This window comes from Erythranthe guttata, chromosome 9 (assembly GCF_056151865.1).
Source record: "Erythranthe guttata isolate IM_541 chromosome 9, IM_541, whole genome shotgun sequence".
Taxonomy (NCBI): domain Eukaryota; kingdom Viridiplantae; phylum Streptophyta; class Magnoliopsida; order Lamiales; family Phrymaceae; genus Erythranthe; species Erythranthe guttata.
This window is the reverse complement of record NC_142541.1, coordinates 16898277-16926105: the sequence shown is the minus strand read 5'-3', so window position 1 is coordinate 16926105 and position 27829 is coordinate 16898277. Positions and strand designations below refer to the sequence as shown.

General features: G+C 37.2%; 8 protein-coding genes across 13 annotated transcripts; 5 read left to right on the top strand and 3 right to left on the bottom strand.

Annotated features, from left to right (window-relative positions):
* Positions 1–20: 20 nt before the first annotated feature.
* Positions 21–3168, bottom strand: MSR2 (O-fucosyltransferase family protein). The gene is made up of 6 exons (XM_013000967.2): positions 2710–3168; positions 2098–2221; positions 1911–1981; positions 1510–1595; positions 688–1264; positions 21–577 (listed from the first exon to the last, which is right to left on the bottom strand). Exons 1-6 carry the CDS (start codon positions 2809–2811, stop codon positions 299–301), a joined length of 1239 nt encoding a protein of 412 aa, XP_012856421.1. The 5' UTR covers positions 2812–3168; the 3' UTR covers positions 21–298.
* Positions 3169–3937: 769 nt separating this feature from the next.
* On the bottom strand, positions 3938–6163 carry LOC105975551 (WD repeat protein). The gene is made up of 7 exons (XM_013000750.2): positions 5700–6163; positions 5461–5523; positions 5094–5230; positions 4962–4999; positions 4794–4839; positions 4442–4606; positions 3938–4304 (listed from the first exon to the last, which is right to left on the bottom strand). The coding sequence occupies exons 1-7, from the start codon at positions 6038–6040 to the stop codon at positions 4138–4140; spliced, it is 957 nt and encodes a 318-aa protein (XP_012856204.1). The 5' UTR covers positions 6041–6163; the 3' UTR covers positions 3938–4137.
* A 27-nt stretch (positions 6164–6190) lies between these two features.
* Positions 6191–9157, top strand: LOC105975994 (Ribosomal protein S8e family protein). The gene is made up of 9 exons (XM_013001266.2): positions 6191–6317; positions 6415–6534; positions 6630–6697; positions 7189–7297; positions 7420–7488; positions 8276–8333; positions 8449–8684; positions 8774–8825; positions 8914–9157. Exons 1-9 carry the CDS (start codon positions 6315–6317, stop codon positions 8979–8981), a joined length of 783 nt encoding a protein of 260 aa, XP_012856720.1. The 5' UTR covers positions 6191–6314; the 3' UTR covers positions 8982–9157.
* Positions 9158–9480: 323 nt separating this feature from the next.
* On the top strand, positions 9481–11433 carry LOC105976030 (ATP synthase epsilon chain). The gene is made up of 2 exons (XM_013001310.2): positions 9481–9791; positions 11198–11433. Exons 1-2 carry the CDS (start codon positions 9608–9610, stop codon positions 11221–11223), a joined length of 210 nt encoding a protein of 69 aa, XP_012856764.1. The 5' UTR covers positions 9481–9607; the 3' UTR covers positions 11224–11433.
* An 883-nt stretch (positions 11434–12316) lies between these two features.
* EXO84B (exocyst complex component 84B) lies at positions 12317–17845 on the top strand. Its single transcript, XM_013001094.2, has 7 exons — positions 12317–12801; positions 13765–13862; positions 14437–15493; positions 16152–16670; positions 16854–17042; positions 17135–17271; positions 17403–17845. Exons 1-7 carry the CDS (start codon positions 12631–12633, stop codon positions 17563–17565), a joined length of 2334 nt encoding a protein of 777 aa, XP_012856548.1. The 5' UTR covers positions 12317–12630; the 3' UTR covers positions 17566–17845.
* A 138-nt stretch (positions 17846–17983) lies between these two features.
* LOC105976132 (glutamate receptor 2.7) lies at positions 17984–21442 on the bottom strand. Its single transcript, XM_013001427.2, has 5 exons — positions 20946–21442; positions 19516–20858; positions 19116–19428; positions 18609–19015; positions 17984–18531 (listed from the first exon to the last, which is right to left on the bottom strand). Exons 1-5 carry the CDS (start codon positions 21211–21213, stop codon positions 18049–18051), a joined length of 2814 nt encoding a protein of 937 aa, XP_012856881.1. The 5' UTR covers positions 21214–21442; the 3' UTR covers positions 17984–18048.
* A 420-nt stretch (positions 21443–21862) lies between these two features.
* Positions 21863–26868, top strand: LOC105975726 (glutamate receptor 2.2-like). Of its 6 annotated transcripts, XM_088823225.1 has the most exons (6): positions 21863–21930; positions 22158–22222; positions 22983–24316; positions 24395–24710; positions 24805–25402; positions 26530–26868. In XM_088823225.1, exons 3-6 carry the CDS (start codon positions 23054–23056, stop codon positions 26582–26584), a joined length of 2232 nt encoding a protein of 743 aa, XP_088679351.1. In that variant the 5' UTR covers positions 21863–21930; positions 22158–22222; positions 22983–23053; the 3' UTR covers positions 26585–26868. The 6 variants fall into 6 exon arrangements, with proteins under 6 accessions (XP_088679351.1, XP_012856395.1, XP_088679348.1 ...); XM_013000941.2 differs by lacking the exons at positions 21863–21930; positions 26530–26868 and adding an exon at positions 22470–22797 and having other exon boundaries at positions 21993–22233; positions 24805–25721; XM_088823222.1 differs by lacking the exons at positions 21863–21930; positions 26530–26868 and adding an exon at positions 22470–22797 and having other exon boundaries at positions 22020–22222; positions 24805–25721.
* LOC105975730 (glutamate receptor 2.8-like) lies at positions 25729–26868 on the top strand. The gene is made up of 2 exons (XM_013000947.2): positions 25729–25813; positions 25926–26868. The coding sequence occupies exons 1-2, from the start codon at positions 25792–25794 to the stop codon at positions 26339–26341; spliced, it is 438 nt and encodes a 145-aa protein (XP_012856401.1). The 5' UTR covers positions 25729–25791; the 3' UTR covers positions 26342–26868.
* Positions 26869–27829: the final 961 nt, after the last annotated feature.

Here is a 27829-nt window from a genome sequence, read left to right as displayed (position 1 = left end):
GTAGTAATAGGAACTGGATATAGTACAATGTTTCGTATACCCAAACATGGATGACGTTTAGTTACAACGAACATCATCGACAAACACAATGTTTTACAACACAACCAAATACCTTCAACTGTTACATTATAAGAAGTACACAGCCTACCAAAAACCCCTTTAGGCAAATCACAAAGAGTTGTATCTTCTGCTTAAAATCGAAAACAATACATTTCCAAACAAACCTTTTCCCCCAGTTTATAAATACAACATTTAAATGAATTTGATATTGGGAGAATCGATCGCCCGTTTCCTTGAATTAGCAAAAACATGAGTACGCAAAGTGGTTCTTTTTTGAAACATAATGTGACAAGAATTCTTCAGAAGCCGCAGAAGAAGTAGGGATATTTGCAGGCACAAGTATCTGAGTCTGCCCGGAAGCTATTCTCCTTCCAGCAACATTTGCGTAAAACAGTCCCGATATAGCTGGAACAAATACATCACTCTCGGAACAAATGTAGTAGTCAATTACCTTCTGAAATTCGGAAGACTCAGAGTCTAGAAACTTGTCTTTTTTCTCCATGGGCATTAGAAATTCCTGCAACAGTTTAAATTAAAATAAGAAAGGTAACAGCAAAACCATTGAATATCAAATATGAAAAAAGTTGATCTCAAAGTCGAAAAAAAAAAGAAAGCTGGAAATTCTACCTTAGTATATGTTCTTGGGAAGAAGTCCTTCAGAGCATCGAGGCTGCTATGCCATTTCGTTTGAGTCACATACACAGTTGTATCCTTTCCAAAGCCAATCTTCTTCAAGAAGATAGCTACCTCTTGCGGACTATAACAACTTTTGGATCCAGAGCCGCTGATTTTGAGACAGCTCTTTTTCTCCAAAATGTCAACCCTCAAGTCAACAGCCACAAACTGTCCGTTTGACTTTTTACTGACTGTTCTTAGGCGGTCAATCATGGAGTCAACCACTTCACGAACTTCTGATTGGGGCTCAAGAGTTCCAAACATGGCCAAACATGCAGTAGAGTCTGTTTTGGTCCTCTCTTTGTTCTTTTTCATGTTCACTGATGGGAAGTAAGTAACTAGCCTTATGTTTCCTTTGGTTCTGAAAACCGTTTCTATGTTTTCTGCTATATATTCTTCAGTAACCCGATTAGGGATTTTCACTACTGCAAGATTTTTAGCTGATATCTTAGGCTTCGATTTAACAACTTTGACCACACCATCTAGGCTTGCGATGAATTTTTCCACATCATAGACATCTTGAAAGTTCCTGAAAGTTACAGATGAAGTACAACATTAATAATCTCTTACGAGCATGTTATATGAACATATATGAGATTATACGGTCCATTTATTAAAGCCAAGATTGCCACCCTAGGCGGAACAATTTTAATGAAATTAAAAGTGCTTCTTTTCAGCCATAAATGAACAGCTCCCTGCTGTAAGTTAGCTAAAGGGGAGATGACGAATAAATAAAGTGTATGGCATTGATTAGAGCTAAAAGCCACATCAAACCTTTTGTCACCGGGTTCACTTCCTCTGATTTCTGGGATTACAAGTGTTGCCCGTAGATATCTAGCAACTACTACTGCATCGGAAATCTGTGAATAACAACGAATTATCAAATATTTGAGACAAAAAGTTCAGCACATTGCCAGAAAAGTAAAAAAGCACTAGATGCTTGAGATTTGCTTCATTAATGAAGCGTGTCGCAATACGGATATAAATATTTAAACCGACTCCCAAGAATTACGACTTCCGAACCACCATCAACCAATTATAGTTATTCACTACCAGTCATTTATTGACTTTAAGTAAAAAAATGCTAGTCAAATAAAATAAATAAAAAATGCCAACAAACTCGAGCATTTTCTGTTAGTACCAAAACAAATGGTGGTTGATGTAAATGAAGCTACCTGAGAGACATGGTATTCTGGGCCGTTAGTTAACGAGAAGGTGACGTACCCTTGCGAGTCAATTGCCTCCTCTGTCAACAAAACATCAAGTGAGACACGTGCACGAGATCAATCCAAAGTGAAAATCGCAAACAGATCGTAATACACAATTATGCTGACAATTTCATAAATGCATTATTACACTCACCCAAGATTGGCTTTTGCCAACATTGCTTCAAGCTCAAGCCATCTTCTTTCCAAGGGCCATCAGCCCCTTTAGTAACGCTAGCAAGGCCATGGTCCGAAGCTTTATTCGTATTATGAACAGCCGGCTTTTAAAGAGGAAAATCAGCACAAGAAAACAAACATTTCAGTCAGTTGACAATCAAAAAAAACAAAAGAAAAAAAAAAGCGACAATGAATCTACCATAGTATAGTTCTATCAATTAACACGCAGCAAATGAAATTAAAAGATACACGTGATTGCTCACGTCATTCTCTTAAATGTCGAACCACAACAGAAAAGCACAGTCTTGATGATCTCACAATCCCTAGCACAAAATGCTAAAATTGAAGAAGTTGCTGCTGTAATTATCCAAAGATACATCTCCAACAGATTCAGATCAAATAAATGCTCATACGTCATCAGATGCGCAAACTAAAAGACAAATCAATCAATGCAATAAACCAAATCTAATCCATTCCACACACAAAATGATTTTTTACAACCAAAATGAAGCAAAAAGTTTAAGATTAACCAGTCTCACAATTAATCGAAGTGTAAAACACCAGACGAAAAGTAGATGTTGACAAAACATACATGAGCAGAATCGAAGTGGTCGCGCTTAATCATGTTGCCAAGCATTACAAACATCGTCATCGTCAACACCCCAGCCAGTACTTGTCTCGGATCCACAGCCATTGATTCAGATCTCTCAGTCACTTTCCTCAAACACACACACACACACACTCTCTCTCTCTCTCTATATATATATATATAAATGTATCTGTAGATTTAGAGAGAGAAAGTGAGAGTGAGCAGTAATAAGTGTGTGCTCTGCTGTGTTTTATGGTTGGCGCTTATGAGTTTTTTTCTTCCTATTTTTAGGTTTTATATATGAAAATGTAGAGAATAATTAGAATAATGAGCACGCTTTTGATTGATTAATCATGATTATCGATACACGCAAACACACACAATCACACTTTCACTGCGTGTATTTTAGGATCACCACCGACAGTTTTCCATTGGCCTCCTAAATTTCAGTAGCTACTTCTTCTTTTTCTCTTTTTGTCTGTGTTGGATCGCGGATAATGCCAGAGTGGTTTTCGTGTTGCCACACCAAATCCCCTTCTACTGCCCAATTTACCCTCAATGAAGTCAAATCTTGAGTTGACTCGGATAAATTATTTTAAGACAAGTAGACGTAAATGGAGGCGTAAATGAAGCATTGCCACTTGGTTGATTTGTCAACTAATCCATTTTAGTCCTGCCTAATTTCTTTTAAGTATTGCGGAAATCTACTCTTTTCTAGGGATGGTAAAGCTCTATTCTATGTTACGTCGGTGTAACATAAAAATAAACGGTGATTAATGAGTTGAGTATATTCTTGAACTCGATGAAAACTCGAACTCGAGCTCGGTTCCGATTATAGTTGTTCGATAGCTTCTTATTTATTTATTTATTTTATTTAAATGATAAAAATATATTTTTATAATTGTTTTTATTTTTATAGGCAAATAAATAATTTATACTGAGAAAATAAAGTAATATTAATATTCATGGATTTGAAGAAATAATACTAACATGTTACATGCCATATCCTCTAATTCTATTATCATTATTTTTTGAAATAATTTACCAATAACATGAAACACAGACAAATCACCGAAACAACGTCTAATTTGAAACGGAGAGAACATTCTATTTCCATGCGTCGAATCAAATTTCAAATCTTCAACTAACACCGATAGAGATTAATGAACACAATTAGCTAACATATCTTAATCACCTAATTAGTTTCGATAACACAATGAAACAAGACAAATTGAAGACATACGTATACAAACATTAATATCAAAATTAAAAAGTTATACAAATAATTCCTATATACTCGTTTCGAATAATATTGTACATATACCATGAACTTGTAACGATTGGTTTCGTTTGTAAACAAAACTCTGTCGAAAGTTCGCTACAACAACTCAAAACGGGTACTCTCCATAATTAACAATATTCGCGAAATTTTTAGGGTAAAGAGGAATAATCTTTCACCATCAAGATCTCACTACAAAGCTTCTTAGGTACTTGTTCCAATGCTTTACCTTCTTGCCATGCTTGCCCCACAACCACTCCTGGACCCACGTGGCGAATATATATATAAACTTGATCATCCAACGGCCACGGATGTTTTGCTGAAATAAAGGATCCGATGGTCAATTATCATCGATAATATACGAGAGATTAATCGTGCAACCATTTTTTTCTGCAAGAATATATAGTTTTCCTATGCAGTGTCGTATTATGAAAATAAGGTTAAAAGATGGTTCACCTGGTTTAGGAAATTCTTGTGGATATTCGGGAAGGTTAAGAAGTCCATCTCCAAATTCATAAGCTAAATCACAAGGCTCCTCTGTCGATAATACTTCGTTGACCTGTCTGACACTAAAGTACAATGGGCTAGATGATTTGATGATTCTTGATAAAGGGTTTCCACCTGTGTCACAATCTTATTAGACCGAGTTTTTCCTGGTTCTATTAGCAAATCGAATGAGAAGGTTTAAATTGTAGTGTCAGAAAAAGAAAACAATACGTAGGAAAATAAGTTCGATTAGCAGCAACAAGTAACCAAATATATGCCAAAATCTGACATAATGAATGTAGTCATATATAAACCAACATACCAATAAGTCGTCCATAGGTTTTCCCATCTGTGCAGCCGAATATTACCTAAAAGGGAAGCAATAAGTAACTCCATATTCAGCAGATATTCAATTTAAACAGTAACATGAACAGAAATTGATCATAGATTGAAGAAATTTTAGGAACTCCAACAGAAGCAGGGACATAACCTTCTGGCAGTTATTTATCCAAGAAACTTGAAGCGGGGCTGCATACACATGTACAGTTTGTAAGTGCCATAATATTTATCGAAAAAATATATTTAGATTATAATATTTCTCGAAAAAATATATTTAAATCACCTCCACTTGTTCGAAATCTCCATAACTCAAGTTTACCAGCACAATCTACACCAGATAGAAAGGCAGATGCACTTTTCTTTGCTAATTTTGGATCCTCATATCGGCTTCCAGCTACCTCCCAAGCTCTTGATACAAGTCTAGCAAATTCCAGAGAAATAAAATGGTGAAATTTGCATGATAATGAAGCAAAATTCCTAAATTAAACACCAAAAAGTAGTAATACTGGTAAATTTTGAAAAACAAGTTGGACAGATCATCGCTTGAAATAGGATAATTACCATTCACCTATCTTAACACAATAATCCCTGAACTGATCCATTTTTTTGTTTTCCAATTACGAGCAAAGATTGGAACCAAACTTACGAACCTGGGGTTTAGCAGCGAGAGCAGGTTATATCGTCTTTCCTCCGGAATGTCATCAATTTTTTTCCTGATTACATGAACATAATATAAGAACCTCGAAAAAACGCTCCAACTAGCAAAGTTTCCTTAACTATATTTCATTCATCTAAAACCTCAATAAACACTCCCATGAACACAATATTTCATTCTCAAAATAACCAGTGTGAATACTTGAAGAAAAATCAACTTATAAACTACACGAACCAAAGATAAGAAGCGGGATTGTATGAAGAAGGGTCCAACGGAATGAGCTCCTTCGGAGGATCAAGAAACGTCACCACGTCTTGCTCCTCTAAGTAATACTTCTGAGAAGCTTCGTATGGCTCCACGTCCCATTCCTTCGCCGCTTTGGCATTTGATCGAACACTTAACCTGCAATGTTTTTTCACCACTATTGTTGTACTTATCGGCTTCCAGTTATGTATACGGCCGTATTGATGCCTGCAAATCGGAGGAATGGAAAAATAACAGGAATGCGGCGGCGACGGATGGCGCAGCCCAATCACTCCGCCGTGGCAGGTGGTGGCGGTTGCACTTTGCTGCATTCTGTTGTCAATGAACTGGACTTCTGTTTCAGTACATCTCGACAAAATGTTTGATTCTGTTGTTGGGCTTCGGCCCTTTTCTTGTGTTTAATTGAATACAGCCCATTAGCACTAATATGGGCTGCCGAAGGTTTTAGCTAGGAGCCCAATACTATATATTAACTCAGTTAACCGACTTTCTCTCTCTTTAAACCTCAGCACCTTCGCTGCTAGGTTTTGAAAATTTAGCCCTATTCTCTCCACTGAAAACCTGAAATCCTTCACTTAATCAACCATGGTATGTCTCTGCCGCTGAATTGCATATTTCTTTCACCAGAATAGTTCGTTAAATTTCCGATTTTTCTGAATTTCATGTGATTTTTATTTAATTACAGCCGCAAGGAGATTACATAGAGCTGCACAGGAAGAGGAATGGCTACCGCCATGACCACTTCGAGCGCAAACGCAAGAAGGAGGCGCGTGAAGTTCACAAGCGCTCTAAAGTTGCGCAGAATGTCAGTTTTTTTTTTGCTTTTTGTTTTTAATTTTGTGTTATTTTTTGTACTTAGAGAGAGTGTGTTGAATGATGGTTGTTTATGTGTATGTGCAGTCCTTGGGTATCAAGGGTAAGATGTTCGCGAAGAAGAGATATGCTGAGAAGGCTCTAATGAAGAGAACGTAAGCTCTTTTTGCTTTCGAATTTATCTTTTAGCATGTATATATTTTTTATTGAGGTTTTTTTGTGGTGAAATGATAAAAATGTAGAAATAATCCAATATATTCTGATGGTTCTGTTTCGGAGTATGTGTTCGATGTTGGTTCGTTGTCTAGAGCTGTTTACGAGTTGGGATTTTTTTATAACACTGGTGGAAACTCCTAAATCATTTCAAGCTTGATATACTAGTAAAATTGTGACAGTAATAACTTCTTAATTGGAGTTATATCAGTTTCTAGCGTGTAATTCTGGCTGAGTAGTTTATCTTTTGTAGTTTGTGCCTCCTCTTATCCTCTGTGCCAATAGCTGTTTGTTGTTTCTTGAATTGTAATGTTTTCTTCGTGATGCAATGGAACCTAGTTGAATGAGGTGATAGTAGAACTCGATTGAGTTTGAAATTATTAATAAAAAGTATCACTGGTTCTATGTCTTAACTTTCAGTTAATGTTGACAGATTGTCCATGCATGAGGAGTCGTCAACCCGGCGCAAGGTTGATGATGAAGTCCATGATGGAGCTCTTCCTGCTTATCTTCTTGATCGTGACGAGACAACAAGAGCAAAGGTAGTCTTATTCCTAGGTTTCATTTATTTCTTATCTTCTTTCGTGAAACATAGTCCCTTGTGTGGAAACAGATCAATTTTGAAATGCTTATGAAATTAACCTCATTCTCATTCTCTATGCAGGTGCTTAGCAATACTATCAAACAAAAGAGAAAAGAAAAGGCAGGCAAATGGGAGGTTCCCCTACCAAAGGTAATTCATGCAGCTAATCCCTTGCCTTTGCACTTTGTTTCTCTTAGGCAGATTAGCTCTTACTATGAAACTCGGCATAATAATATCATTACTGATTGCATTATACAGAATTTGTTTATTATAGGTTGCAACGTTGGAATATATTGGGTACACTTATTTGTGCTTCAATATTAGAGACTTGATTGGTCTTCTTGTCTTAAGTTGACAGATTTATGTGTAGTCTAATAGCCTTATTTAGCAGGTTTTATTCAGAAGAGTATATCAGTGTCATAATTTCTAGCTTAGATTCTGGTCGTCTCTTGATTTTGGGTAAGTAACAAGGACCACGAAGGTCTCTAATACACCTAGATGGAGTTGTATGTGTAATTTTTTTAATGAAAATAATTCCATTTAATAGGAAACTTATCTTCATATTTTCTATTGTAGGACTATTAGACTTTTCTTGTACAACTTTTGTGTGTGTTAATTTTCCTTCAGAAACTTTGTATAACCAGTTTTTGAAGGAAGAGTTCCGCATATCTGTGGGATACATTTAAAAGATACCCCCTCCTATTTCCCGACCAACAAAAAAATTTGGTGGGTGGACAGTGGAATGATTATTAAATTGCCATTATGATGGACAAAAGAAGATAAATAAATTAATTAGGATAAACGGAACCATTGTGGGTTATATCCTAGTTTTTTAATGGACACATGGCTGTATTCACCAATACACTGACATGTACTACTGTCAAACTAGTTTGAATGAGCAGTGTTTCTAACTAGAACCGTTTGTTGGCTTTTATAGGTGAGACCTGTTGCTGAAGATGAGATGTTTAGGGTGATCAGATCTGGCAAAAGGAAAAGTAAGTATTTGTTTGTTCTGTGATGCGTGATTTCAATCCAAGAACATTTGTTTGTTGAAACATTTTCTGTATTGAAGTCATGTGCTCATATTAATCTGTGTTTTTGGTTGCACAGCCAAACAGTGGAAGAGGATGATTACTAAGGCCACGTTCGTAGGACCAAGTTTCACAAGGAAGCCTCCGAAATACGAGCGTTTCATCCGACCAAGTGGTTTGCGTTTTACAAAAGCGCACGTGACTCACCCTGAACTTAAATGTACTTTCAATTTAGAGATCATTGGTGTAAAGAAAAACCCAAATGGCCCCATGTATACATCTCTTGGTGTTATTACCAAGGGTTGCATAATTGAGGTAACCTTCTATTTTAACTCGAATTAACGTCTGCTTTATTTATTTCACGTGGTTATATCATCTGAATACGCCTTTCTTGTGCATTTTAGGTCAACGTTAGTGAGCTTGGTTTGGTCACCCCTGCTGGAAAAGTTGTTTGGGGTAAGCCTCAATCCGTCTGAAGATTTACTCGTGACTTTTTTTAATCCTCGATTTTTTTTCTTAATTGTTTGATGAATGGTAAATGCAGGCAAGTATGCACAAGTTACAAATAATCCTGAAAACGATGGCTGTATCAACGCAGTTTTGCTCGTCTAAATGTACTGACTCTACTAGTTCGAGTTTTGATCACTTTTGTGGGCACTACCTCACCAAAGTGTTATCTCTTGTGTTTGAAACGAGACTCTGATGTTTAAGCTTTGTGAGGATGTTATTAATTATGAGAAATTCTGTTCATTTATCTTCTAAAGTTATTAATTACTTGTTTTTTTTTTAACTCTACCTGCAAATAAATGATTAATCAACCCTATCCATCCATTTTTAAACAAATCATGTTTGAATTAATTTGGAACTTATATTTTTAAATTGCAACCTAACTGAGCTCGAACGAGCATTAGTCGAGACAATCGTAAATCGAACTCCTATAGCCTGAATTTATATATTTTTCGATTGAAAATTTATCTTCAAGTTTGATTTGATTTTGCTTCTTATATATAAACAACTATTTATAAATATTAATTTTCTTATTTTGCAGAATATTAGAATAATAAGGCCGTGTAATTATTAAAATTAGAAAAAAAGGCTGCCAAACAAGGCCCAGATATCGGCCCAGAGATGAAAGCCCAAAAAAGCTAAGATATATAAAGAAAGCCCTGACGAACACACGTACAAAACACACACTCTGAGGTGAGAAAGAGGAAGGTAGTGAGAGAAAGGAAGAAGAAATGGCGTCGAGCGCTGCTGTTCCGTTCTGGAGATCTGCGGGTATGACATACATAACATACTCTAACCTCTGCGCCAATTTGGTGAGGCAGTGTTTGAAGGAGCCCTACAAAACCGAATCTTTGACCCGCGAGAAGGTCCACTTCTCCGCTTCTCAATGGGTCGACGGCAAACCCGAGAAACCAAGTACCTTTCCTCTTCTCTTCTCTTTCCTTTTTTTTTTTTATTTATTTATCGAGATCTGTATATTTTTGTTTTCATTTTCGGATTATTTTGTGCGCATACACATTTTATGTTGTTTGATCCATTTTGCTGCGCGATTTTTTTTAGGTTGAGTTTTTTTCTTCATGAGATTGATTTGCGTACTCGGATGAATTGATTGATGCGAATACATGTACCGTGCTTCTGCGATTGCAAAATTGCGGAATGTGTGATTATGAGGTGTTTGGTTGTTTGGATTGGGATTTTTCGAATCATAAATTAGTACTTGAATTTATATTTGAAGGAGCTTGAAGCTCCATTATAAAGTGGAATTGAGATAATTAGCTGGTATTAGCGTCACTAATTTTATGATTCTTTTTTGAAAATAAAGCTATTTTGATCATTTTTAACTGATTGTCTCTTTGCTGTTGGATTTGGGGGACTGCTTTGTTCTGGGTGTCTCTCGATTTGTTCTTCTTCTGTGTTTTGATTCTGTGTAGGGGGTTCTCTGAATTAAATTGATGTATGTTATGGATCATATGAGTCCATTATGTGAAGATATTTGACAAGGCTTAGTTGCTTGATCTGCTTTCTGCATGCTTTCGTGCATTATTTTTTGTTAAAAGTTACAATAGGCTGATGATGGTTTGGTTATGTGGCTACTTGTTAGAAATTCTAAATCGAGCTTTTGAGTCTTGCGCTGTGCTTTAGAAATTTGATGGCACACATCTTATCCTGATGGCTTAAAACAAAGTTGGATGTCGTTCGGAATTGTCTCTGGTTTAATTAGAGAATATTATATCATGAATTTAACAAGAGAACATAATTTCCAGATCCTCTATTGACCAAAGTTTTTACAGCACTGTGCTACAACACAATTTGGTGGTATATCGAAAAACCACAGTTTGATAGCCTTGTGAATTATCTCGGGTTTCATTAGAAAATTTTGTATCATGGATTTAACAAGAGAAAGTCATTTCCACTTCTTCATCGGTTCACACTTTTTGAAGCACTGTGCTATAAAATATATTTATGTATGCTACACCTACAATGATGACATTCTATGGAAGCATGTGGCACATTATGCTTGAGAATTGGAATTAACCACTTCTAGGTATAGCTTATAGTGTGGTGAACTAAGTTTTCGATAACATAATTCATTTGTTTTATGACTGCTAGATTGAGATTTTTGATTTGCTCACTGTGTGGGTCCAGGGTTGGAGTAATTTTCTGTCCATCAATCCTTCGTGTGCTAGCTTATTGTTTATTATTTCTGTCGATCGACTCTTCATTTAATCTATATTGATAGAATTCATCTTTTTATTGTATATTTTGACAAATTGATTCCAGCCTTATTCTGATGGAACTTTTTAATTTCTTTGATTTTTCAGCCACCCGCTCGGATTCTCCTGAATGAGGCTGGACATTTTGGTGTTCATTAAATTCTATTCCATGCTTCAACAAGCTGGTGATCTTTTCTTTATTTTTGTTTTGCTTCTTCAAGATGTTTGGGTTTGTAATTCCCTGGATCCAATTTACTTGCTGATAATAATGTGAATTTTTTGACTTAGATTATCTGTTATATTGGAAAATCATTTGGTGATCTAAAATAAGTATTTTGGATGAATATTTCATTGTTATTTATTGAGCTTTTGCTTAAAGAATTGGTGCATTTTCTACATTGCTGGCAAGATAAGCAATCCAACTGGAAGAAGTTGGGCAGATAGATTAGCTCATCTGCTTCCAATTATTGGATACACACAGTGACAGGAATCTTTGCTTAAACTTTGAGAAATATCGAAGATAACTCATTCTGAAAAATCTCCGTATTTTCTTTTAATCCACAAGGACATGTATCAGCTAATATATATTTTGTTTGATTCGATGGAGAAAGAGAATCGAAAACGAATCTATAATCTTGATCTTAAAATTGGTTGTTCCTATTTATCTTTCCATCCACATAATCCATTGTTTTAGTAACATTTCAAATCAATCTTGAAAAAAGGGAGATTTTGTTACACATTAGTAACAGTTAGGTGCTACACATGGTGAATTATATCGATTAGTTTTAATGTTGATCTACACACTACCACGTACATACATGTATGGAAACACGTGCATAGTGGATATTCATCAAACGCATTACACGCGTACGATGAAATTTTACACATTTTGCCGATTGCAGTCAAAAACTAATATTTGATCATGATGCATTATAGAGATTAAGTCGCAAAAGTTGGCCATCAATTTTCTTTATCTTGTCTTAATAACCAAGATATCCAAACTTTGACGCAGCTAAATTGCCTTTTCCAATCACAAATTCCTTAAATCATAAATTATAATGCAACCTTAGTCTCCACAATTTGGAATAGATATTTATTTATATTTTAAAAATATAATGTATAATTAATTAATTACGATTTATACTACACCATTAATGATGCCAACTCTAGACAATATAACACATGACATTGATTTTTTTAAAGAAAGGGTATTACTTGTTTAATTAATATATAATTATAATAAATATGTAAAAGGAAAGAAAATTTGGAGTTATTCATTTTTTGACAGCCCAACACCCAAACATTCCGCCAACCAAAACCAACTCAACAAAACCCCGATTTTCTTCTTTCCCTTCAATGGCGAATTCGATCCCCGCCGTCCAATCCCCAAATTCGAAGATTATGTGATTGAGAATTAGCCTAAGTCCACGCCGGAGAAACAGCTATCGGATCTGAAACGCTGAATTGCAGCTAATCCGTTTTTGCTTAACTTAGTTAACCAATTGCTATTTGCGCATAGTCAAAGCTAATTCGTTTTGGTTATGGCTTCGACGAAATCGTCTCGGTCAAGAGCAGCACAGTCCGGAGCTTCAGCAAAGGGGAATGTCAAAGATGGAGGTGCGAAGTTTGAGGAAAATCTCAACGTTTTCAAGTCCGATAACTTCGATGCCGATGCTTTTGTGCAGTCCAAGTGCCAGTCCCTCAGTGAAAAGGTTCTTTCTGACCCAATCTTTAATCCTTTATTTTGGTTGCATATTTGCGTGATTTTAGATATTTATTCCTCGTTTGATTTCACAAAAAAAAAAAAAAAACATCTATTGCGACTTGATTTGAAATCCTTGGTCAACGATTGAGGAATATGTTTCTGATTTACTAATTTTTTTTTGGCTTTAATTGGTTGATGATTTGGATTTCTACCAACACAATTGATAATAACTTGTTGAAGTTCCTTAATAAGGATTAGATTATGAGTCCTCTTATTGGTTAAAATTGTAAATGCAGTTACTGGATTATTACTTGTTTAAGTTCCTTGAGCAGAGATTGGCTTTAGTTTGTTGATCTCACATGAAACAAAACCTCATTTGTGTTTCCGAAGAGGAATATGAATATTTTTATGCTAACGTGAAAATGGAAATGCCTGTTTTTTCCTCAGCGAACGACTTCCAACTGTTAAGAGTGGTTACTCGTTCTGTTTTTATGTTAATATAAAAATGCAAAGAAAAAAGAGCTATTATGGCGGGCAATGAGGTTATATTTAAACAAAATGACCTAGTTTTGGTTAAAGAAAAAAAAAAAAAGATTTGAAGGAAGCTATTAATAACCACCAAGAAACTTCTTGCTATTTATAGTTCCTTTACCCGCTATAACCGCTTCATTGTGCCAGGATAGTCCATATCTCATTGACCTGTTGTGAGAATTAGCCAAATCAGACTCCCTTATTTCATCTCAAGAAGACTATGGCATATTCCATGGATAAAACACTGTCACCTTTTCTTCCAACAATTTGGACTTGGGGGGAGGGATCGGGGGTTGTAAGGCCATGTTATAAGACCATTAAAATAATAAAAAAAACAATGTAGTCTCGACATTTATCTGATTTGAACTTTATGTCTTCAGCTCAGCGTGGATCTTATGGGATCTTTATGCAGCAAATAACATCTGAGCATGTTTTGCAGGAAATAAGACAGTTATGCTCATACCTTGTGGATCTGAAGAGAGCTTCTGCTGAAGAAATGCGCAGAAGTGTGTATGCAAATTATACTGCTTTTATTCGGTGAGTTTATTGGTACTATGTCTGGTCAAGATAACGAGCTCCCTTCTGACTTGTATTCCATATACCTATGCAAATGACATTGTAGACATTTAAAGTGGAATTAACTAAGCCATATAGCACTTGAAATTTCTTCATAGTGTACAAAAATAGACTAGTAAGTGGTAAAAGCCATTGATGTATGCTCGTTGACATCTAACAGCAGCCAAGCCCCATGTTCCTAAATCGGAAAAACAAAAAATGAACATTGAATATCAATTCCTTCCTTTATTAGAAGTTTTTACTGATTGGAACAGTTCCCTGTTCTCATAGTATAGACAAAAGTAGATATGCTCTGTGGACAGTCAATTGCAGCAAGCCTCTATTTCCCTGCACTGGAAAAAAAATAAAATTAAAATATCATATCTTCTGTGTTAGAAGTATCTGCTGATTGGAAGAATTCCATGCTCTCATATATTTCCGTTACATCCTCTGCATGTTTTACTCGAATGTGGATTTACTCGATTAATCCCTTTTGCATTTCTCAGTATATTAAAATCTAATAGTTATAGTTTAAAATTTTTGACGAACTTTGCAGTACTTCTAAAGAGATATCAGATTTAGAGGGAGAACTTTCATCCATGAGAAACCTGCTATCCACACAGGCAACCCTGGTTCACAGTTTAGCTGAGGGGGTTCATATTGACTCTTTATCTGACACTGCTCCTGACAGTTCTGCTAAGACTGGTTTATCTAACAATGAAGTAGGAGAACCTTCTGATGTGGAGAAATGGTCCACAGAGCTTCCTGATTTCATTGATGTATTACTAGCTGAAAGGAGAATCGATGAAGCTCTGGACAGGCTTGATGAAGGAGACAACGTTGTGGCTGAAGCAAAAGCGAAGAATACATTGACACCTGTCATGCTTCTTTCACTTCAGACAGCTATAATCGAGCGCAGACAAAGGTTAGCTGATCAGCTTGCCGAAGCAGCATGTCAACCTTCCACACGGGGTGCTGAGCTTCGTGCAGCAATTTCAGCTCTAAAAAAGCTCGGTGATGGTCCTCGTGCTCACAGTTTACTTCTTAATGCACATTTTCAGAGGTATCAGTACAACATGCAAAGCCTCCGTCCATCTAGTACCTCTTATGGAGGAGCGTATACAGCAGCACTTTCACAGCTTGTATTCTCTGCCATTGCTCAAGCAACAAGTGATTCCTTGGCCATTTTTGGCCAGGAAACAGCTTACACATCTGAGCTTGTGATGTGGGCAACAAAGCAGACAGAGGCATTTGCACTTTTAGTCAAAAGACACGCATTAGCTTCATCTGCGGCTGCTGGGGGTTTGAGATCTGCTGCAGAATGTGTTCAGATAGCTTTAGGGCACTGTTCATTACTGGAAGCTCGTGGTCTTGCTCTTTGTCCTGTAGTTCTGAGGCTGTTCAGGCCTAGTGTTGAGCAAGCTCTTGATGCTAATTTGAAGAGGATTGAAGAGAGTACAGCTGCTTTAGCTGCTGCTGATAATTGGGAGCTCACATATCCTCCGGCCTCTGTGCGCCTAGCTGGAAGGACCGGTGCAGCTACTGGTGGTGGTTCGATGGCAAATCAGCCCAAGCTTTCGAGTAGTGCTCACCGTTTCAATTCAATGGTCCAGGTAAAAATATATTCCATCTCAAGTGCAGATGTGATACTAATATGATGAATATAATCTCTCCAACAGATGTCATATTAAATTTGCTTAGCATGCTCGAATAGATAAGAATTAAGATTATCAAAAGCTGTTAGTTTTCCCCCAAGAAATGCATTTTCTCATGAACACATTATACTGTTTTCTGTTATACTAACTTTTGACCGTATGATTTACGAGGAGGCATCAATAGTAGAACACAAATGAAGAGATCTCTGGTAGAGTTGAAATATGCGGTTTTCATATTAAATTATCCAACAGAAATTGGATTAATATCGAATGGTCGACAACTTTGGAGAAATTTTCGAAAACCAAAAATCTAATATTTGAGATTTTGTGCGTCTCAATCATTACTAAAAAAATTGAAGTTTAGCCTACTATCATTATATTCAATCCACCAAGATCTTGTATTTGGCTCTGGTTGATTATGGAGTTGACAAACTTAGTCATATTTGCCAGTCAGGGTTCTAGGATGGCATTTGTTTTTATAACCATTCCTTTTATCCATCTATGGTTTTAAAATCGTCTTTTGCAAGGATGTTTGGAAATTGTTTCTGGTATCTGAATTTTTTGCAGTGTAAATCTTGAAGCTGATTATCCCATGCTGTTCTAATTGCCTGTGCAGGAATTTTTTGAAGATGTAGGACCCCTCTTAAGTATGCAGTTGGGAAGTAGAACACTCGATGGTTTGTTCCAGGTTTTCAATTCCTACGTTAATATGCTCATAAAAGCATTACCCAGCGCCATGGAGGAAGAGGCGGATTTTGAAGGTTCAGGAAATAAAATTGTTCGATTGGCTGAAACTGAAGCCCAACAAATTGCATTGCTTGCTAATGCATCCTTACTCTCCGATGAGCTGTTGCCACGTGCAGCAATGAAGCTCTCCCCATCGAGTCAGGCTAGTTACAAGGATGATTCCCGTAGAAGGCCAATGGACCGCCAAAACCGTAATCCTGAGCAAAGGGAATGGAAGAGGCGCCTTGTGAATTCTGTTGATAGATTAAAAGACAGTTTTTGCCGCCAACATGCTCTAGACCTTATATTTACTGAAGAAGGTGATAGTTATCTTACTGCAGAAACGTACATACACATGGATGGTAGGAATATGGATGAAATAGACTGGTTCCCTTCTCCCATATTCCAGGTACTTTTCATCTTTCAAGTTAATCAATTATCTTTCACATCTCAATAAACTGCTGCATAACTTTTATGTTAATTTTATTTCACTGCAACTCTCTTTTTCTAACTCAGACCAACCATCAATGAATCGACTTTCTTTATATATATATTTATATGTCACTTCATGTTCTTTTTTGGGTACTTGCAGGAACTCTATGCAAAACTGAATAGGATGGCCGGCTTTGCAGTGGACATGTTTGTAGGGCGCGAAAGATTTGCGACATTATTATTAATGAGACTCACAGAAACCGTCATTTTATGGCTTTCAGAAGACCAAACATTCTGGGAAGATATCGAGGAAGGACCTAAGCCATTAGGTCCTATTGGTCTGCAACAGGTTTAGCCAAACCTGATTTTCACATTGTGTAATTATCTCTTCGTTTCTTATGTCATTATCTAAACCATCTACATATGCTCAATTGGTTGCAGTTCTATTTGGATATGAAATTTGTCATGTGCTTCGCTTCACAAGGCCGCTACTTGTCTAGAAACTTGCACCGCACGGTTAACGATATTATATCCAAAGCAATGGCTGTATTTTCAGCTTCAGGCTTGGACCCAAATAGGTAAGCAATTCTGTTACTGCGCTTTTGTGCGCTTTTATTGTCTTCGACTCTTCGTAGACTTGATTTAAGGTTTTATAATTATTAAAAAAATGTCGGATCAGTATTAAGTCGACTGGCATCGGTATTTGCAGTGTACTTCCAGAAGATGATTGGTTCAATGAAATATGTCAAGACGCAATAGAGAGGCTGAGTGGAAAACCAAAGATGACTAATGGGGAGCGGGACCCCAACAGTCCAACTGCCTCTGTTTCAGCACAATCGATTTCATCCAATAGATCTCACGGAAGTTCTTGATGCGTAATTGTCGCAAAAAATATTGTAAATTAGGCTGAATACGTGGTTTCTATTGGAATACCTGCCGCACGTATTCAGAATAAGCTTCATATGTATTGATTTCGATTTTCCCATTTTTTTAATTTCTTTTTCTTTATCCTCAAATGTAGTAGATTTGTTGTTCTTGTATCATTGATTTCTTGGAAGGCTAGTAATTCTTTATGTTCCCTAGTTGGGGGAGCATTTTGAGTGTGTATATGTTGATAACAAATGGTTTAGTACAGAATCTAAATTTGCCCTATTCTTTTGTGTTGTATGTACAACAACCTATTTGTTTGGTGAAGCAGACCCCCCACCCCCACCCCCACCCCCACCCCCCAATGAGATGCTTTCTTAAAATTAATTTTTTCCATACAGATAAACAATTATATATAAATAATTTGAACTGAAATAACGAACTTGGTAATTAATATCAACAAATAAATGTTCCTGTACATTTTTGAGTTAGCCCCCTATGATTTCATGCAATGGAGTTCCTGGTTCTGTAGTTGAGAAACCTTCATCCATTCCTTCATTGTGGTCACATGAAACACTAATTGCTGGACTTTGTGCTGCGAACTCCATCCCTACATCATTTCTCGATTCCTTGAATTTTGTCACGTTTTTCTTCTGACAGAAAGCTCTACCGAGTCCAATAAGCTTCTCCTTGATCGAAGCACCGGATGATAGTATAACCTGATTCTCGTACAAGAAAATCGACAAGAATATAGTAAGAGCTGTTGTCGACGACAAACCCGCAATCAAGAATAGACCCTTGAAACTATCTGTTGTTAGCCTCTCAGATGTGATCACAGTTCTATCGCCACCTGGACACCCTTCTTCTTCCCCGAACCATTTTCTCGAAATCTTCACCATTTTCTCATCTTCTTTCAGATTCAATATTTCTCTCGATACATCTGGCACTAATGGTGACCCCTTCGGAAATGCCTGAAATACAAAAACAAAATTAGTCGAGTTTTTGCTCTTTCAGAAATCTGAAATTCAAAAAAAACTAACGGACTTACGAATCCAAAGCCGGAAGTTTTATAGGTGGGACCAATCATCGTATACTTGTGACAATACTTGGAAAGGAAGAGCCTAATGTAAGGTAGTTCATCAACAATTGCAGCTACTCCTTCATTTCTGCTACCTTTGGAAAGCGCTTCGTCGTACTCCTCAAAAGTACTATAAGTTCTGAATTTCGAACTGTCGAATTGCATGTTTTTCAAGAATCCAGCAACGAAAGATCCATCTTGGCAGCCGACGTATTCCCTGTTCTTTACAAGGTCGTAAAAGTCGGTGATTGTTGGCTGAAGCTGCTGTACGGTCAACATGGACGTCAAATTCGCAGTGTAACTCGATGTAAGAACAAGCACCACAAACACCCACACAATCACCACAAATCTTGTCAAGTTACTAATCACTTTCTCCCCTGCCAAATATAAACAACAAACATACGATATTACTAATGATGTCTTACTAAAGACAAAAAAAAAAAACAATCGAAAGTTGTTTTGGAGGAATACACTTACTGTGTGAAAAGACAAGTGTGGAGAATGAGTACCAGAAAATCATTCCAACTTGCCTCATTGGTGGGCCCTGGAATGCTTTATTAATCCGATGCTCGAGTACCCAAATCACAAATCCAGTAAATACGAAAAAACCTCCGATCGTAAGCCAAAGCCCCATCGTTAAAGGCTTCATAAACACCCAAGCATTTGTCCTCTCGTTATCTTTAATCGGCACAACTGCCACCACACCAGATTCCGTGTATGGAAACGTGAAGTCGACGAATCTTGATCTGTTCGCCACTATTGTCACATCTCCCACCACCGCATCGTATTTCTGCCAATATTAAAAAAAATGAAATTAAATATAATGCATATACATACATAGATAGTACAATATAGCTTGTGAGAAATTTATTATTACCTCAAGAAATATCTGATGGACAAGTTCATTATAATCTCCAGCACTTTCTCCATCAGCTTCTTCGAACGGTACATAATCGAACGGTACAGCATAAGGCAATGAACCCATAACTTGTTCGAAAACATCAATACAAAAACCGGTGGCTATAACAGCATTCGTTTCTTTATCCCTTTCGACTTTAATAAACTCGCTAAATCCACCCTTTACAGGTACTCCAACCCTTAATTTCTTCCCACTTGTAGGCATCTCCCATCCTTTAGGCACATTGATCGTATTTCCAGGCCATATAATCGGACCAAGATCTTCCTTTTTCGTCGAGTAAGCATCCTTAATTACATCATTACCCTTCATTAGCTTCTTAGTGAAACCAGATTTCTCTGTCCAAAATCCAACTCTGTAGTCACCTTTACCAATCACATTCACTATCTCGAATGCCGACGGTAGTAACTGACCATCGGAAATATGAAAATCGCCACTCAACCCTTTAAATCTGTAGTTTCTGATCAACGGAGCAAGTAACGGCCCAACATTCGAAGTTTCAATAGCATCGAAATCGGTTAAATTCCCTCTTCTCGTCGGTTTCTTGAATTTCGGATAAGAAACACCAACTTGTTCAATCACATCCGCTAAAGCGGTTACACTGTCATAAGCCCACAAACCGAAAACATTAAGCTTCGTCTTTTCCATACCAGGATTCTCCTTATGAAACCTTTTACTCCATCTCGTAGTAAAATTATCGAGTTCCTCGGTTCTCGGAGTGTAGGCCTTCACCCCCACCGCCCCCTGCATTGCTTCAATAGTTTCCGAATCAACAGAATCCAACAAACTCGTTAACACATCAACAATTATCCAAGCGTACCCTTCACTCATCATACCAGCCATTTTCGCCATTTTAAAGAACCGAGACGCAAGAATAGGAAGCATATGAACCACAAACACCCTTGTCTGCATAGTCTTCAGCTTATACAGCTCTCGAAGAATCTGATCGTTTGTTGCGGAAGGAGATACCACACTTTGGTACGTGACTAAAACGTTGTTCTCCAACAGCCCCTCGGTTAAAAAGGGGACTAATCCACTTCCGTAATTCGTGTCCTCGTAGATAAAAACCACTTGTCTCCATCCGCAAGCTTTTACGATTGCTGCAATTGCTTTCGCCTGAGAAGAAGAACACCATGCAGATCGGATGAAGTAGGGCGATTCTTTAGTCGAAAGTGCAGGACTTGTTGCTTGTGATATTATCGGAACTCGCATTTTGTCACCGATTTCAATGACAAAGTCTGCTTGGATTGATTTCTGAGGACCGAGTATTGCCATTACTTGGTGATTTTTCAGCAGATCTATAGCTGCAAATTAATTAATGCGAGTTCTTATTAAACAAAAAAAAAAAAGAGTCGAATTTAGGGAGGACGAAAAGATTAATTAATTATTACCGGAAGAAGCTGCACCAATGACATCACTTTTGGAATCTCGAAACTGAGGCACGATTACAGCGCGGTGGCTGCTGCGGTTATTATAGAAATCTTCGATAGCCATGGAAATGCAAGTCATGCTTATCTTCCCCACAGATGTTTCGAAATCGAGAATGATGCCTACATCAGCTTTTACAGCGGTGGCATTAATCAAACCGCTCGACGGAGCAACGAAAAAGCTCGTAAAGAGAAGCAACGACAACCAAACGAACACGATTGGATTCTGCATTGGACAAGTAAGTAAATAGACACATGCAAAGTTCAAAAACTAGGAGTAGTTGTTAATTATATACTTGTAAGTAACATACAATAAAGAAATGGTGCTGTCTGCAGACAACAAAAGTATCGAAATTCCATTTTTACGCGTAAAAGAAGGGAATAATATCAATAGGGTGGACTTTGTCAAAGGTAAGGAAGGTTTGTCCCAAGTCCTGTATATAAGTATGAAAATCAAATGTGCAGTAAATTTAACTTGTTGCATGGGATATTTATTAATTTGCTGATCACTTGACCACTGACCACTGACCACTTCTTCTTATACAAATGTGTGGTGTGCTACTTACCTTCTCTCTACTTCACTCTTATTATTCTTATTATATATATATATAGATAGATACATTATATATATTCAGTACTCCAGTCTTGAGTCTACGTTTTTGTATTCCAACTCGATTGACTGAAACCAAAAGTCATTGCATCACATTGTCTTGATTCCCTCTTAATTACTTTATTCATATATAACAAAGTTTCTCTTTTTAATGTTATTAATTTTTATACATAATATTTCAATAGTGTACAAATTGTGTTGCATATATAGTTGATTATTCTATTTTGATTGTTATAATTGCTACACAAAAAAACAAAAACAAAAAAAAAAGAATAAAATAAAAAATAAAATAAGAAGGGGTATTGATCTGATGCGGTAGGGTGCACGTATTACGCTAGGGCCTTGAGCCCATTGGATTGGGCTTTTAACTCCTCTTTAATTTAATTTAATTTAATTACATTTTGGGCTTTCATATAACTAACTACATACCCAACTCCACTTCTGCAAATCGTTCAGCCATGACCACGCCCTTCGATCGTGGTGGTGGCGCTGACGGTGGTGGTGGTTCATTCGACGGAAACAGGCCACACTGGGGGAACGCGGAGCGCCGCGGCGGTGGTTTGGAGGGCGGAGGGACGGCGCCGCCTCCGTTGTGCAGTGCCTGAAGGTTTTGAAGTTTCCGGCGGCGGCGGTAAGTTTCTGGTCTTGCTTGTTCTTTTTTCTAATTGTTTAAAATATAATTTGGAGAAGAAAGCCTTGTTAGCACGTTCGAAAATGTTCGCAGTTATATCTAAATCTTCTATTAAAAATGGTTGATTGAATGAGTGATGGAAGTTGTATTTATATTTATATGTCCACCAAAGAATAAGATATGTATCATCAGAATTCAGATTGGAACTGTAACAATTCATGAAACTTTCTCACATCTAATAATGCAGGTGTTACTTGTGCCTTATATATATACATATGGATTGCCTATCCAGAAATGTGGATCATATTTCCAAAGCTGAAAAATGCATTTCTTCACAATTTTCTCTCTCAAAATATTACTTAGTCTATTAATCCTTCCATTGTGCAATGCACAACGAAACACTACTTTTCAAGTTGGTGTCATTCTTGATGCCAATTCACTACTCGCCCCCATAGCCACGACCAGCTTGTCTTTAGCTCTTTCCGATTTTTATTCATTTAACTCGAACTATTCAACGAGACTTGTGCTTTATACAAGGGATGGAAGAGGACGAGTCACCGATGCTGCAGCTAGTGGTATTTTATCATCCTTCTCGTTTTCCTCTGTGTCATCTAACTACTGGCATTAAGCTAATCCAAGCAATATTTGTATGCCTCTTTGTTGATCAAATCACTATTGCTACAAAATATTTATAAAGGTTGTTATTATAGCAATCAAATTCATATAATTTAACTGTTTCAATCACCTCGTATGAATGCAGCTCTCAATTTGTTGAAGGATGTCCAAGTTGACGCCATAATTGGTCCTCAAAAATCTTCGCAAGCAGAGTTTATGATTGGTCTTGGAGATGCGGCAAAAGTGCCGATCATTTCTTTCTCTGCAACAAGTCCTTCTCTCCGTCCTCAAACTCAGTATTTTGTTCAAACAGCCATAAACGATGCTGCTCAAGTTGATGCTGTTGCCGCCATAGTGAAGTACTTCCGATGGTATCAAATTGCTTACATATATGAAGATACGGATTATGGTAATGGCATTATACCTTATCTTTCTAATGCATTTCAAGAAATAAACGTTCGAGTTTCGTACAGAAGCGTTATCCCAGTCTCAGCGAGTGACGATCTCATCCTTCAAGAGATGTACAAGATGAAAACTATGCAAACAAGGGTGTTTGTGGTACATGCTCCGAGCTCTCTTGCTTCTAGAATCTTCCTCAAAGCAAAGGAAGCTGAAATGATGAGTGAAGGCTACGCGTGGATCGTGACCACCGGGATGATGGATTTATTCTATTCATTGGATTCAAATGTCGTACAGTCCATGCAAGGAGTTCTTGGTGTGAAACCTCTCATTCCAATATCGAGTAGACTCATATCTACCTCTATAAGGTGGAGGAAGAAGTTTGCAGATGATAATCCAGGAATTACTCCACCAGCAAATATCAACCTTTTTGGGCTTTGGGCATATGATACTTTGTGGGCATTGGCTATGGCTGCTGAGAAAACAGGATTCAGGGAGCAGCCAAGTTCTTTACGGAACACAAGTTCTCTTAACTCTACAAACATGTTTATTACTGAAACATCATTAACAGGTCCGAAACTTCTTGCAGCAATGTTGGAAACTAAATTCGAAGGTCTGGCTGGGGATTTCCATTTGGTTAACGGACAACTACAACCATCATCTTTTCAAATATTGAATGTAAATGGAAAGGACCTGACACAAGTTGGAATGTGGACATCATTGTTGCAAACTTCATCAAGTCGAACGAACACGAGCAAGACGGGTTTTTCAGGTGAAAAATTGGAGAAAATCATATGGCCCGGAGAATCCACGAATGTACCAAAGGGATGGGAGGTTGCAGTAAGTGGTAAGAAGCTTAAAGTTGGTGTTCCATCAGAAGCTGGTTTTCCGGAATTCGTAAAAGTAGAAAGGGATCCTCAAACAAACAACACCAAAATCAGTGGATTGTTCATAGATTTGTTCGATGCCGTCATGGCAGAACTACCTTACTCAGTCCGATATGAATACGCCCCGTTTCAAAGATCTGATGGCTCAAGTGCTGGGAGCTACGACGATTTATCATACCAAGTCTCTATTGGGGTAAATACTAATAACTTGAATTTATATTTGTAATAGATTAACTTTATTGATGTTTTCTTTGTCCGTGCGAGTTTTTAGAACTACGATGTTGCTGTTGGAGACATAACGATTACTACCACGAGATCAGAATATGTAGTATTCACTCTTCCGGTAGGAGATGCTGGGATTACGAGGACACAGAAAATTCAATACGATGACAATCCAAACGATAAATGGTTTTTCTTAAAGCCCCTCAAAATGGAACTATGGTTAACTGTCTTAGGCCTCTTCGTTTTCACCGGAGTTTCTCTCTGGATTCTTGAGCATAGGTTTAACAAAGCTTTCAGAGGTTCGCCTTCGGACTATCTCGGCTTATTCTTCTACATTCCCTTCATGTCAATAGTATTCGCTCACAGTGAGTTATCTTTTTTCTTCCATCCTTGATAATATCTATGTGTTATCTGTTTTTCCTTGTTTGTACCTATCATTTACATAAATGTGTTTTGTAGGGGAGAAAATAGTGACAAATTTAGCTCGAGTAGTAGTAGTGGTTTGGATATTCGTCATGCTTGTATTGACCTCAACGTACACAGCAAGTCTTTCTGCAAGGTTAACGACGTTTAAGCTTCAACAAGGCGATACAGATGTAAATAGGCTTATTAGAAATGGAGATTATGTGGGGTGCAGAGAAGGCACTTATCTTGCGGAGTTCTTGAAAAGGCTCGGATTCCACGAATCGAAAATCAGGATATATAAACATCCAGAAGAATTTGATGATGCATTGTCAAAAGGAAGTGAAAAAGGCGGTGTAACTGCACTATTTTCAGGGTCTCCTTACGCAGATGTCTTCTTATCCAAGTACTGTAGCAAGTACATGAAAGTGGGATCGCCTTATCTTACGGAGGGCATTGCCTTTGGTTTCCCAAAGGGGTCGCCATTAGTTGGGGATGTGTCGACTGCAATCACTAAACTGACGGATAATCATAAGATATCGGAAATAAGGGCACATTGGATACAACAGTCTGGATGTAATAAAGATGATCCGTCTAACGTGGGGTGGACAAATATAGGTCTGAAAAGTTTCAAAGTCCTGTTTGCAGTAACAGGGTCTGTCACATCAATATGCGTTCTGGCATTCATAGTGTCGTTTCTGTACCAGCACAGAGGCCGCGTAATAGAAATCTGGAACACAGACAACAACTCAGCTTGGCTCAAAGTCCGTGCAATTTTCAAGCTTTTTGATGGAAGAGACCCTCGGTATTTTCCGCAAGATCAAGAAATGGCCCAGTTCCCGTTGTTAGAAAATTTTTGAGAGTTGAGACAAGAGTTTCACCCTTTGTTTTTAACAAGCCTTGGGCAAATTCGAAAATTCGAAAATTGTGTTATACTTTATTTATTTATTTATTAATATAAGAAGTTATATGTATATTTGATGTGATAAAAAGTTTGAACTGCAGGTCACAGTAAATGTTGGCTTAATCTTATATATACCTTTCATGTCGATAGTATTCGCTCACAGTGAGTCATCTTAATCTTTCCCCTTCATGCTATAATAATAACTAAACTTATATAAAAATGTCTTGTTTAATTAATTTATACTTGTATCATTTACATTAAATGTGTTTTGTAGGGGAGAAAATAGTGTCGAATTTAGCTCGGGTGGTTGTAGTGGTGTGGATATTCGTGGTTTTAGTATTGACCTCAACTTACACAGCGAGTCTTTCGGCAAGATTAACGATATTAAAGCTCCAACAAGGCGATACAGATGTCAATACCCTCATCAGAAATGGAGACTATGTGGGGTGCCGTGAAGGCACTTTCCTTGCTGGATTCTTGAAAATTGTTGGATTCGATGAATCCAAGATCAGGATTTACAAAGGTGCAAAGGAACTTGAAGTTTCATTGTCTAAAGGAAGCGACAAAGGCGGCATAACTGCAATGTTTTCTGGCTCTCCATACGCGGATGTCTTCTTATCCAAGTACTGTAATAAGTACAGGAAAGTAGGGTCGCCTTATCTCACAGAGGGCATTGCCTTTGGTTTTTGAAAGGGGTCACCGTTAGTTGGTGATGTGTCGAGTGCGATAACTATACTTACAGACAGTCATAAAATAGCGGAAATAAGGGCACATTGGATAAGATCTGGATGTAATGAAGATGATCCGTCAAAGGTTGGGTCGAATACAAATATAGGCTTGAGAAGTTTCAATATCCTGTTTGCAGTAACAGCCAACAGGGTTGGTCACGTGGACTTGCGTTGTGCTATTTCTAGTGTCCTTTTTCTACAATAACTGGGATCAAGTAAAGCGGATCTACAACGAACCGGGCACCATTTGGTCCAAAGTCAAAAAAAATTGCGAGCTTTTTGATACAGAAGACACCACATATATCCGTCCGGATGCTGTCGACGAAGATTGATTTAAATTTTTTAAGTAGAAATGATGAACTTGTTATCATCCCATTTTAAAATCGAGCAAGAAATGTTATTAATGTAGGAGTTAATTTATATTTCCATGTGGTTGCGATTATTATAGAAATCTTCGATTGCCATAGAAATGCAAGTCATGCTTATCTTTCCCACAGTTGTTTCGAAATCAAGAATGATTCCTACATCAGCTTTTACAGCGGTGGCATTAAGTCGACCGTTCAACGGAGCAACGAAAAAGCTCGTAAAGATAACGAAAAGAACCCAAGATTGGATTCTGCATTGGACATTATTTAGTCCAACACCATGCAAAGTTCAAAAACTAGGAGTAGAGTTATATGTTCATAACAAAGAAATGCTGTCTGCAGAAAAAAATGGAGGGAGATTAAAAAAATCAAAGATTCCATTTTGACGCGTAAAAGAAGGCAATAATTTCAAAAGGGTGGACTTTGTCAAATAGAGGTTCGTCCTAATTAACTCCTAAGTATGAATCAAATGTCAAATGTGTAATTAATTTAACATGTTGCATGGGATATTAATTTGCTAATCACTGACCACTTCTTAAACAAATGTGTGGTGTACTAAATTCTCTGTACTTGATATATTCTTATTATTCTTTATTATATATATATATATATATATATACACACACACACATTATATCCAGTCCAGTCTACGTTTTATTTTCTTACAACTTGATTGACTGAAGCCAAAGGCCATTGCTCTTAGGACAAGTACAGCTCAATCACATTATCTTATTCCTATAAACCTTATTCATATCTACTGACAATATTTTTTAAATTTTTTTTAAATTGCAGTACAGAAAATAGACTTAATATTAAATTTGTTTTGTAAAGTCGTGTTTTGGGATAATAAAAACTGATATTTATTTGTGTTGTGGGTAGGGTCCGCAGTTGAGCCGGGCATAACCGAAGTCCATTATATTCGAGTGGAGCTTAATTTTTAAAATAATTATGATTTAATTCTCAATTGGGCTTAATTTAACTAATAAATTCCGAGAAAAAAAAAAAGGAAAAAAAGAATTATTGAATGCGAGCAAGTAATTGACTATAAAAGCCATTTGTAGGTAACAGATTGAAGATAATATATA

What these genes read in the sequence shown, in the direction of transcription:
- MSR2 (XM_013000967.2), bottom strand. Translation starts at nt 2,811, where the DNA reads ATGGCTGTGGATCCGAGACAAGTACTGGCTGGGGTGTTGACGATGACG. An exon ending in ACCACTTCGATTCTGCTCAT is followed by an intron (nt 2,222 to 2,709) that starts GTATGTTTTGTC and finishes CCTCTTTAAAAG; the next exon opens with CCGGCTGTTCATAATACGAA. An exon ending in CAGAATACCATGTCTCTCAG is followed by an intron (nt 1,596 to 1,910) that starts GTAGCTTCATTT and finishes TGTTATTCACAG; the next exon opens with ATTTCCGATGCAGTAGTAGT.
- LOC105975551 (XM_013000750.2), bottom strand. Translation starts at nt 6,040, where the DNA reads ATGCAGCAAAGTGCAACCGCCACCACCTGCCACGGCGGAGTGATTGGG. An exon ending in CTCTCGCTGCTAAACCCCAG is followed by an intron (nt 5,231 to 5,460) that starts GTTCGTAAGTTT and finishes GGAATTTGCTAG; the next exon opens with ACTTGTATCAAGAGCTTGGG. An exon ending in ACAAGAATTTCCTAAACCAG is followed by an intron (nt 4,305 to 4,441) that starts GTGAACCATCTT and finishes CCTTTATTTCAG; the next exon opens with CAAAACATCCGTGGCCGTTG.
- LOC105975994 (XM_013001266.2), top strand. An exon ending in GGGAGGTTCCCCTACCAAAG is followed by an intron (nt 7,489 to 8,275) that starts GTAATTCATGCA and finishes TGGCTTTTATAG; the next exon opens with GTGAGACCTGTTGCTGAAGA. An exon ending in TGCTGGAAAAGTTGTTTGGG is followed by an intron (nt 8,826 to 8,913) that starts GTAAGCCTCAAT and finishes TGGTAAATGCAG; the next exon opens with GCAAGTATGCACAAGTTACA.
- LOC105976030 (XM_013001310.2), top strand. Translation starts at nt 9,608, where the DNA reads ATGGCGTCGAGCGCTGCTGTTCCGTTCTGGAGATCTGCGGGTATGACA. An exon ending in CGGCAAACCCGAGAAACCAA is followed by an intron (nt 9,792 to 11,197) that starts GTACCTTTCCTC and finishes TTGATTTTTCAG; the next exon opens with CCACCCGCTCGGATTCTCCT.
- EXO84B (XM_013001094.2), top strand. Translation starts at nt 12,631, where the DNA reads ATGGCTTCGACGAAATCGTCTCGGTCAAGAGCAGCACAGTCCGGAGCT. An exon ending in GCCAGTCCCTCAGTGAAAAG is followed by an intron (nt 12,802 to 13,764) that starts GTTCTTTCTGAC and finishes CATGTTTTGCAG; the next exon opens with GAAATAAGACAGTTATGCTC. An exon ending in TCCCTTCTCCCATATTCCAG is followed by an intron (nt 16,671 to 16,853) that starts GTACTTTTCATC and finishes GGGTACTTGCAG; the next exon opens with GAACTCTATGCAAAACTGAA.
- LOC105976132 (XM_013001427.2), bottom strand. Translation starts at nt 21,213, where the DNA reads ATGCAGAATCCAATCGTGTTCGTTTGGTTGTCGTTGCTTCTCTTTACG. An exon ending in TCCATCAGATATTTCTTGAG is followed by an intron (nt 19,429 to 19,515) that starts GTAATAATAAAT and finishes TAATATTGGCAG; the next exon opens with AAATACGATGCGGTGGTGGG. An exon ending in CACACTTGTCTTTTCACACA is followed by an intron (nt 19,016 to 19,115) that starts GTAAGTGTATTC and finishes TATATTTGGCAG; the next exon opens with GGGAGAAAGTGATTAGTAAC.
- LOC105975726 (XM_013000941.2), top strand. Translation starts at nt 22,545, where the DNA reads ATGCATTTCTTCACAATTTTCTCTCTCAAAATATTACTTAGTCTATTA. An exon ending in CACCGATGCTGCAGCTAGTG is followed by an intron (nt 22,798 to 22,982) that starts GTATTTTATCAT and finishes GTATGAATGCAG; the next exon opens with CTCTCAATTTGTTGAAGGAT. An exon ending in CATACCAAGTCTCTATTGGG is followed by an intron (nt 24,317 to 24,394) that starts GTAAATACTAAT and finishes GCGAGTTTTTAG; the next exon opens with AACTACGATGTTGCTGTTGG.
- LOC105975730 (XM_013000947.2), top strand. Translation starts at nt 25,792, where the DNA reads ATGTCGATAGTATTCGCTCACA. An exon ending in GTCGATAGTATTCGCTCACA is followed by an intron (nt 25,814 to 25,925) that starts GTGAGTCATCTT and finishes TGTGTTTTGTAG; the next exon opens with GGGAGAAAATAGTGTCGAAT.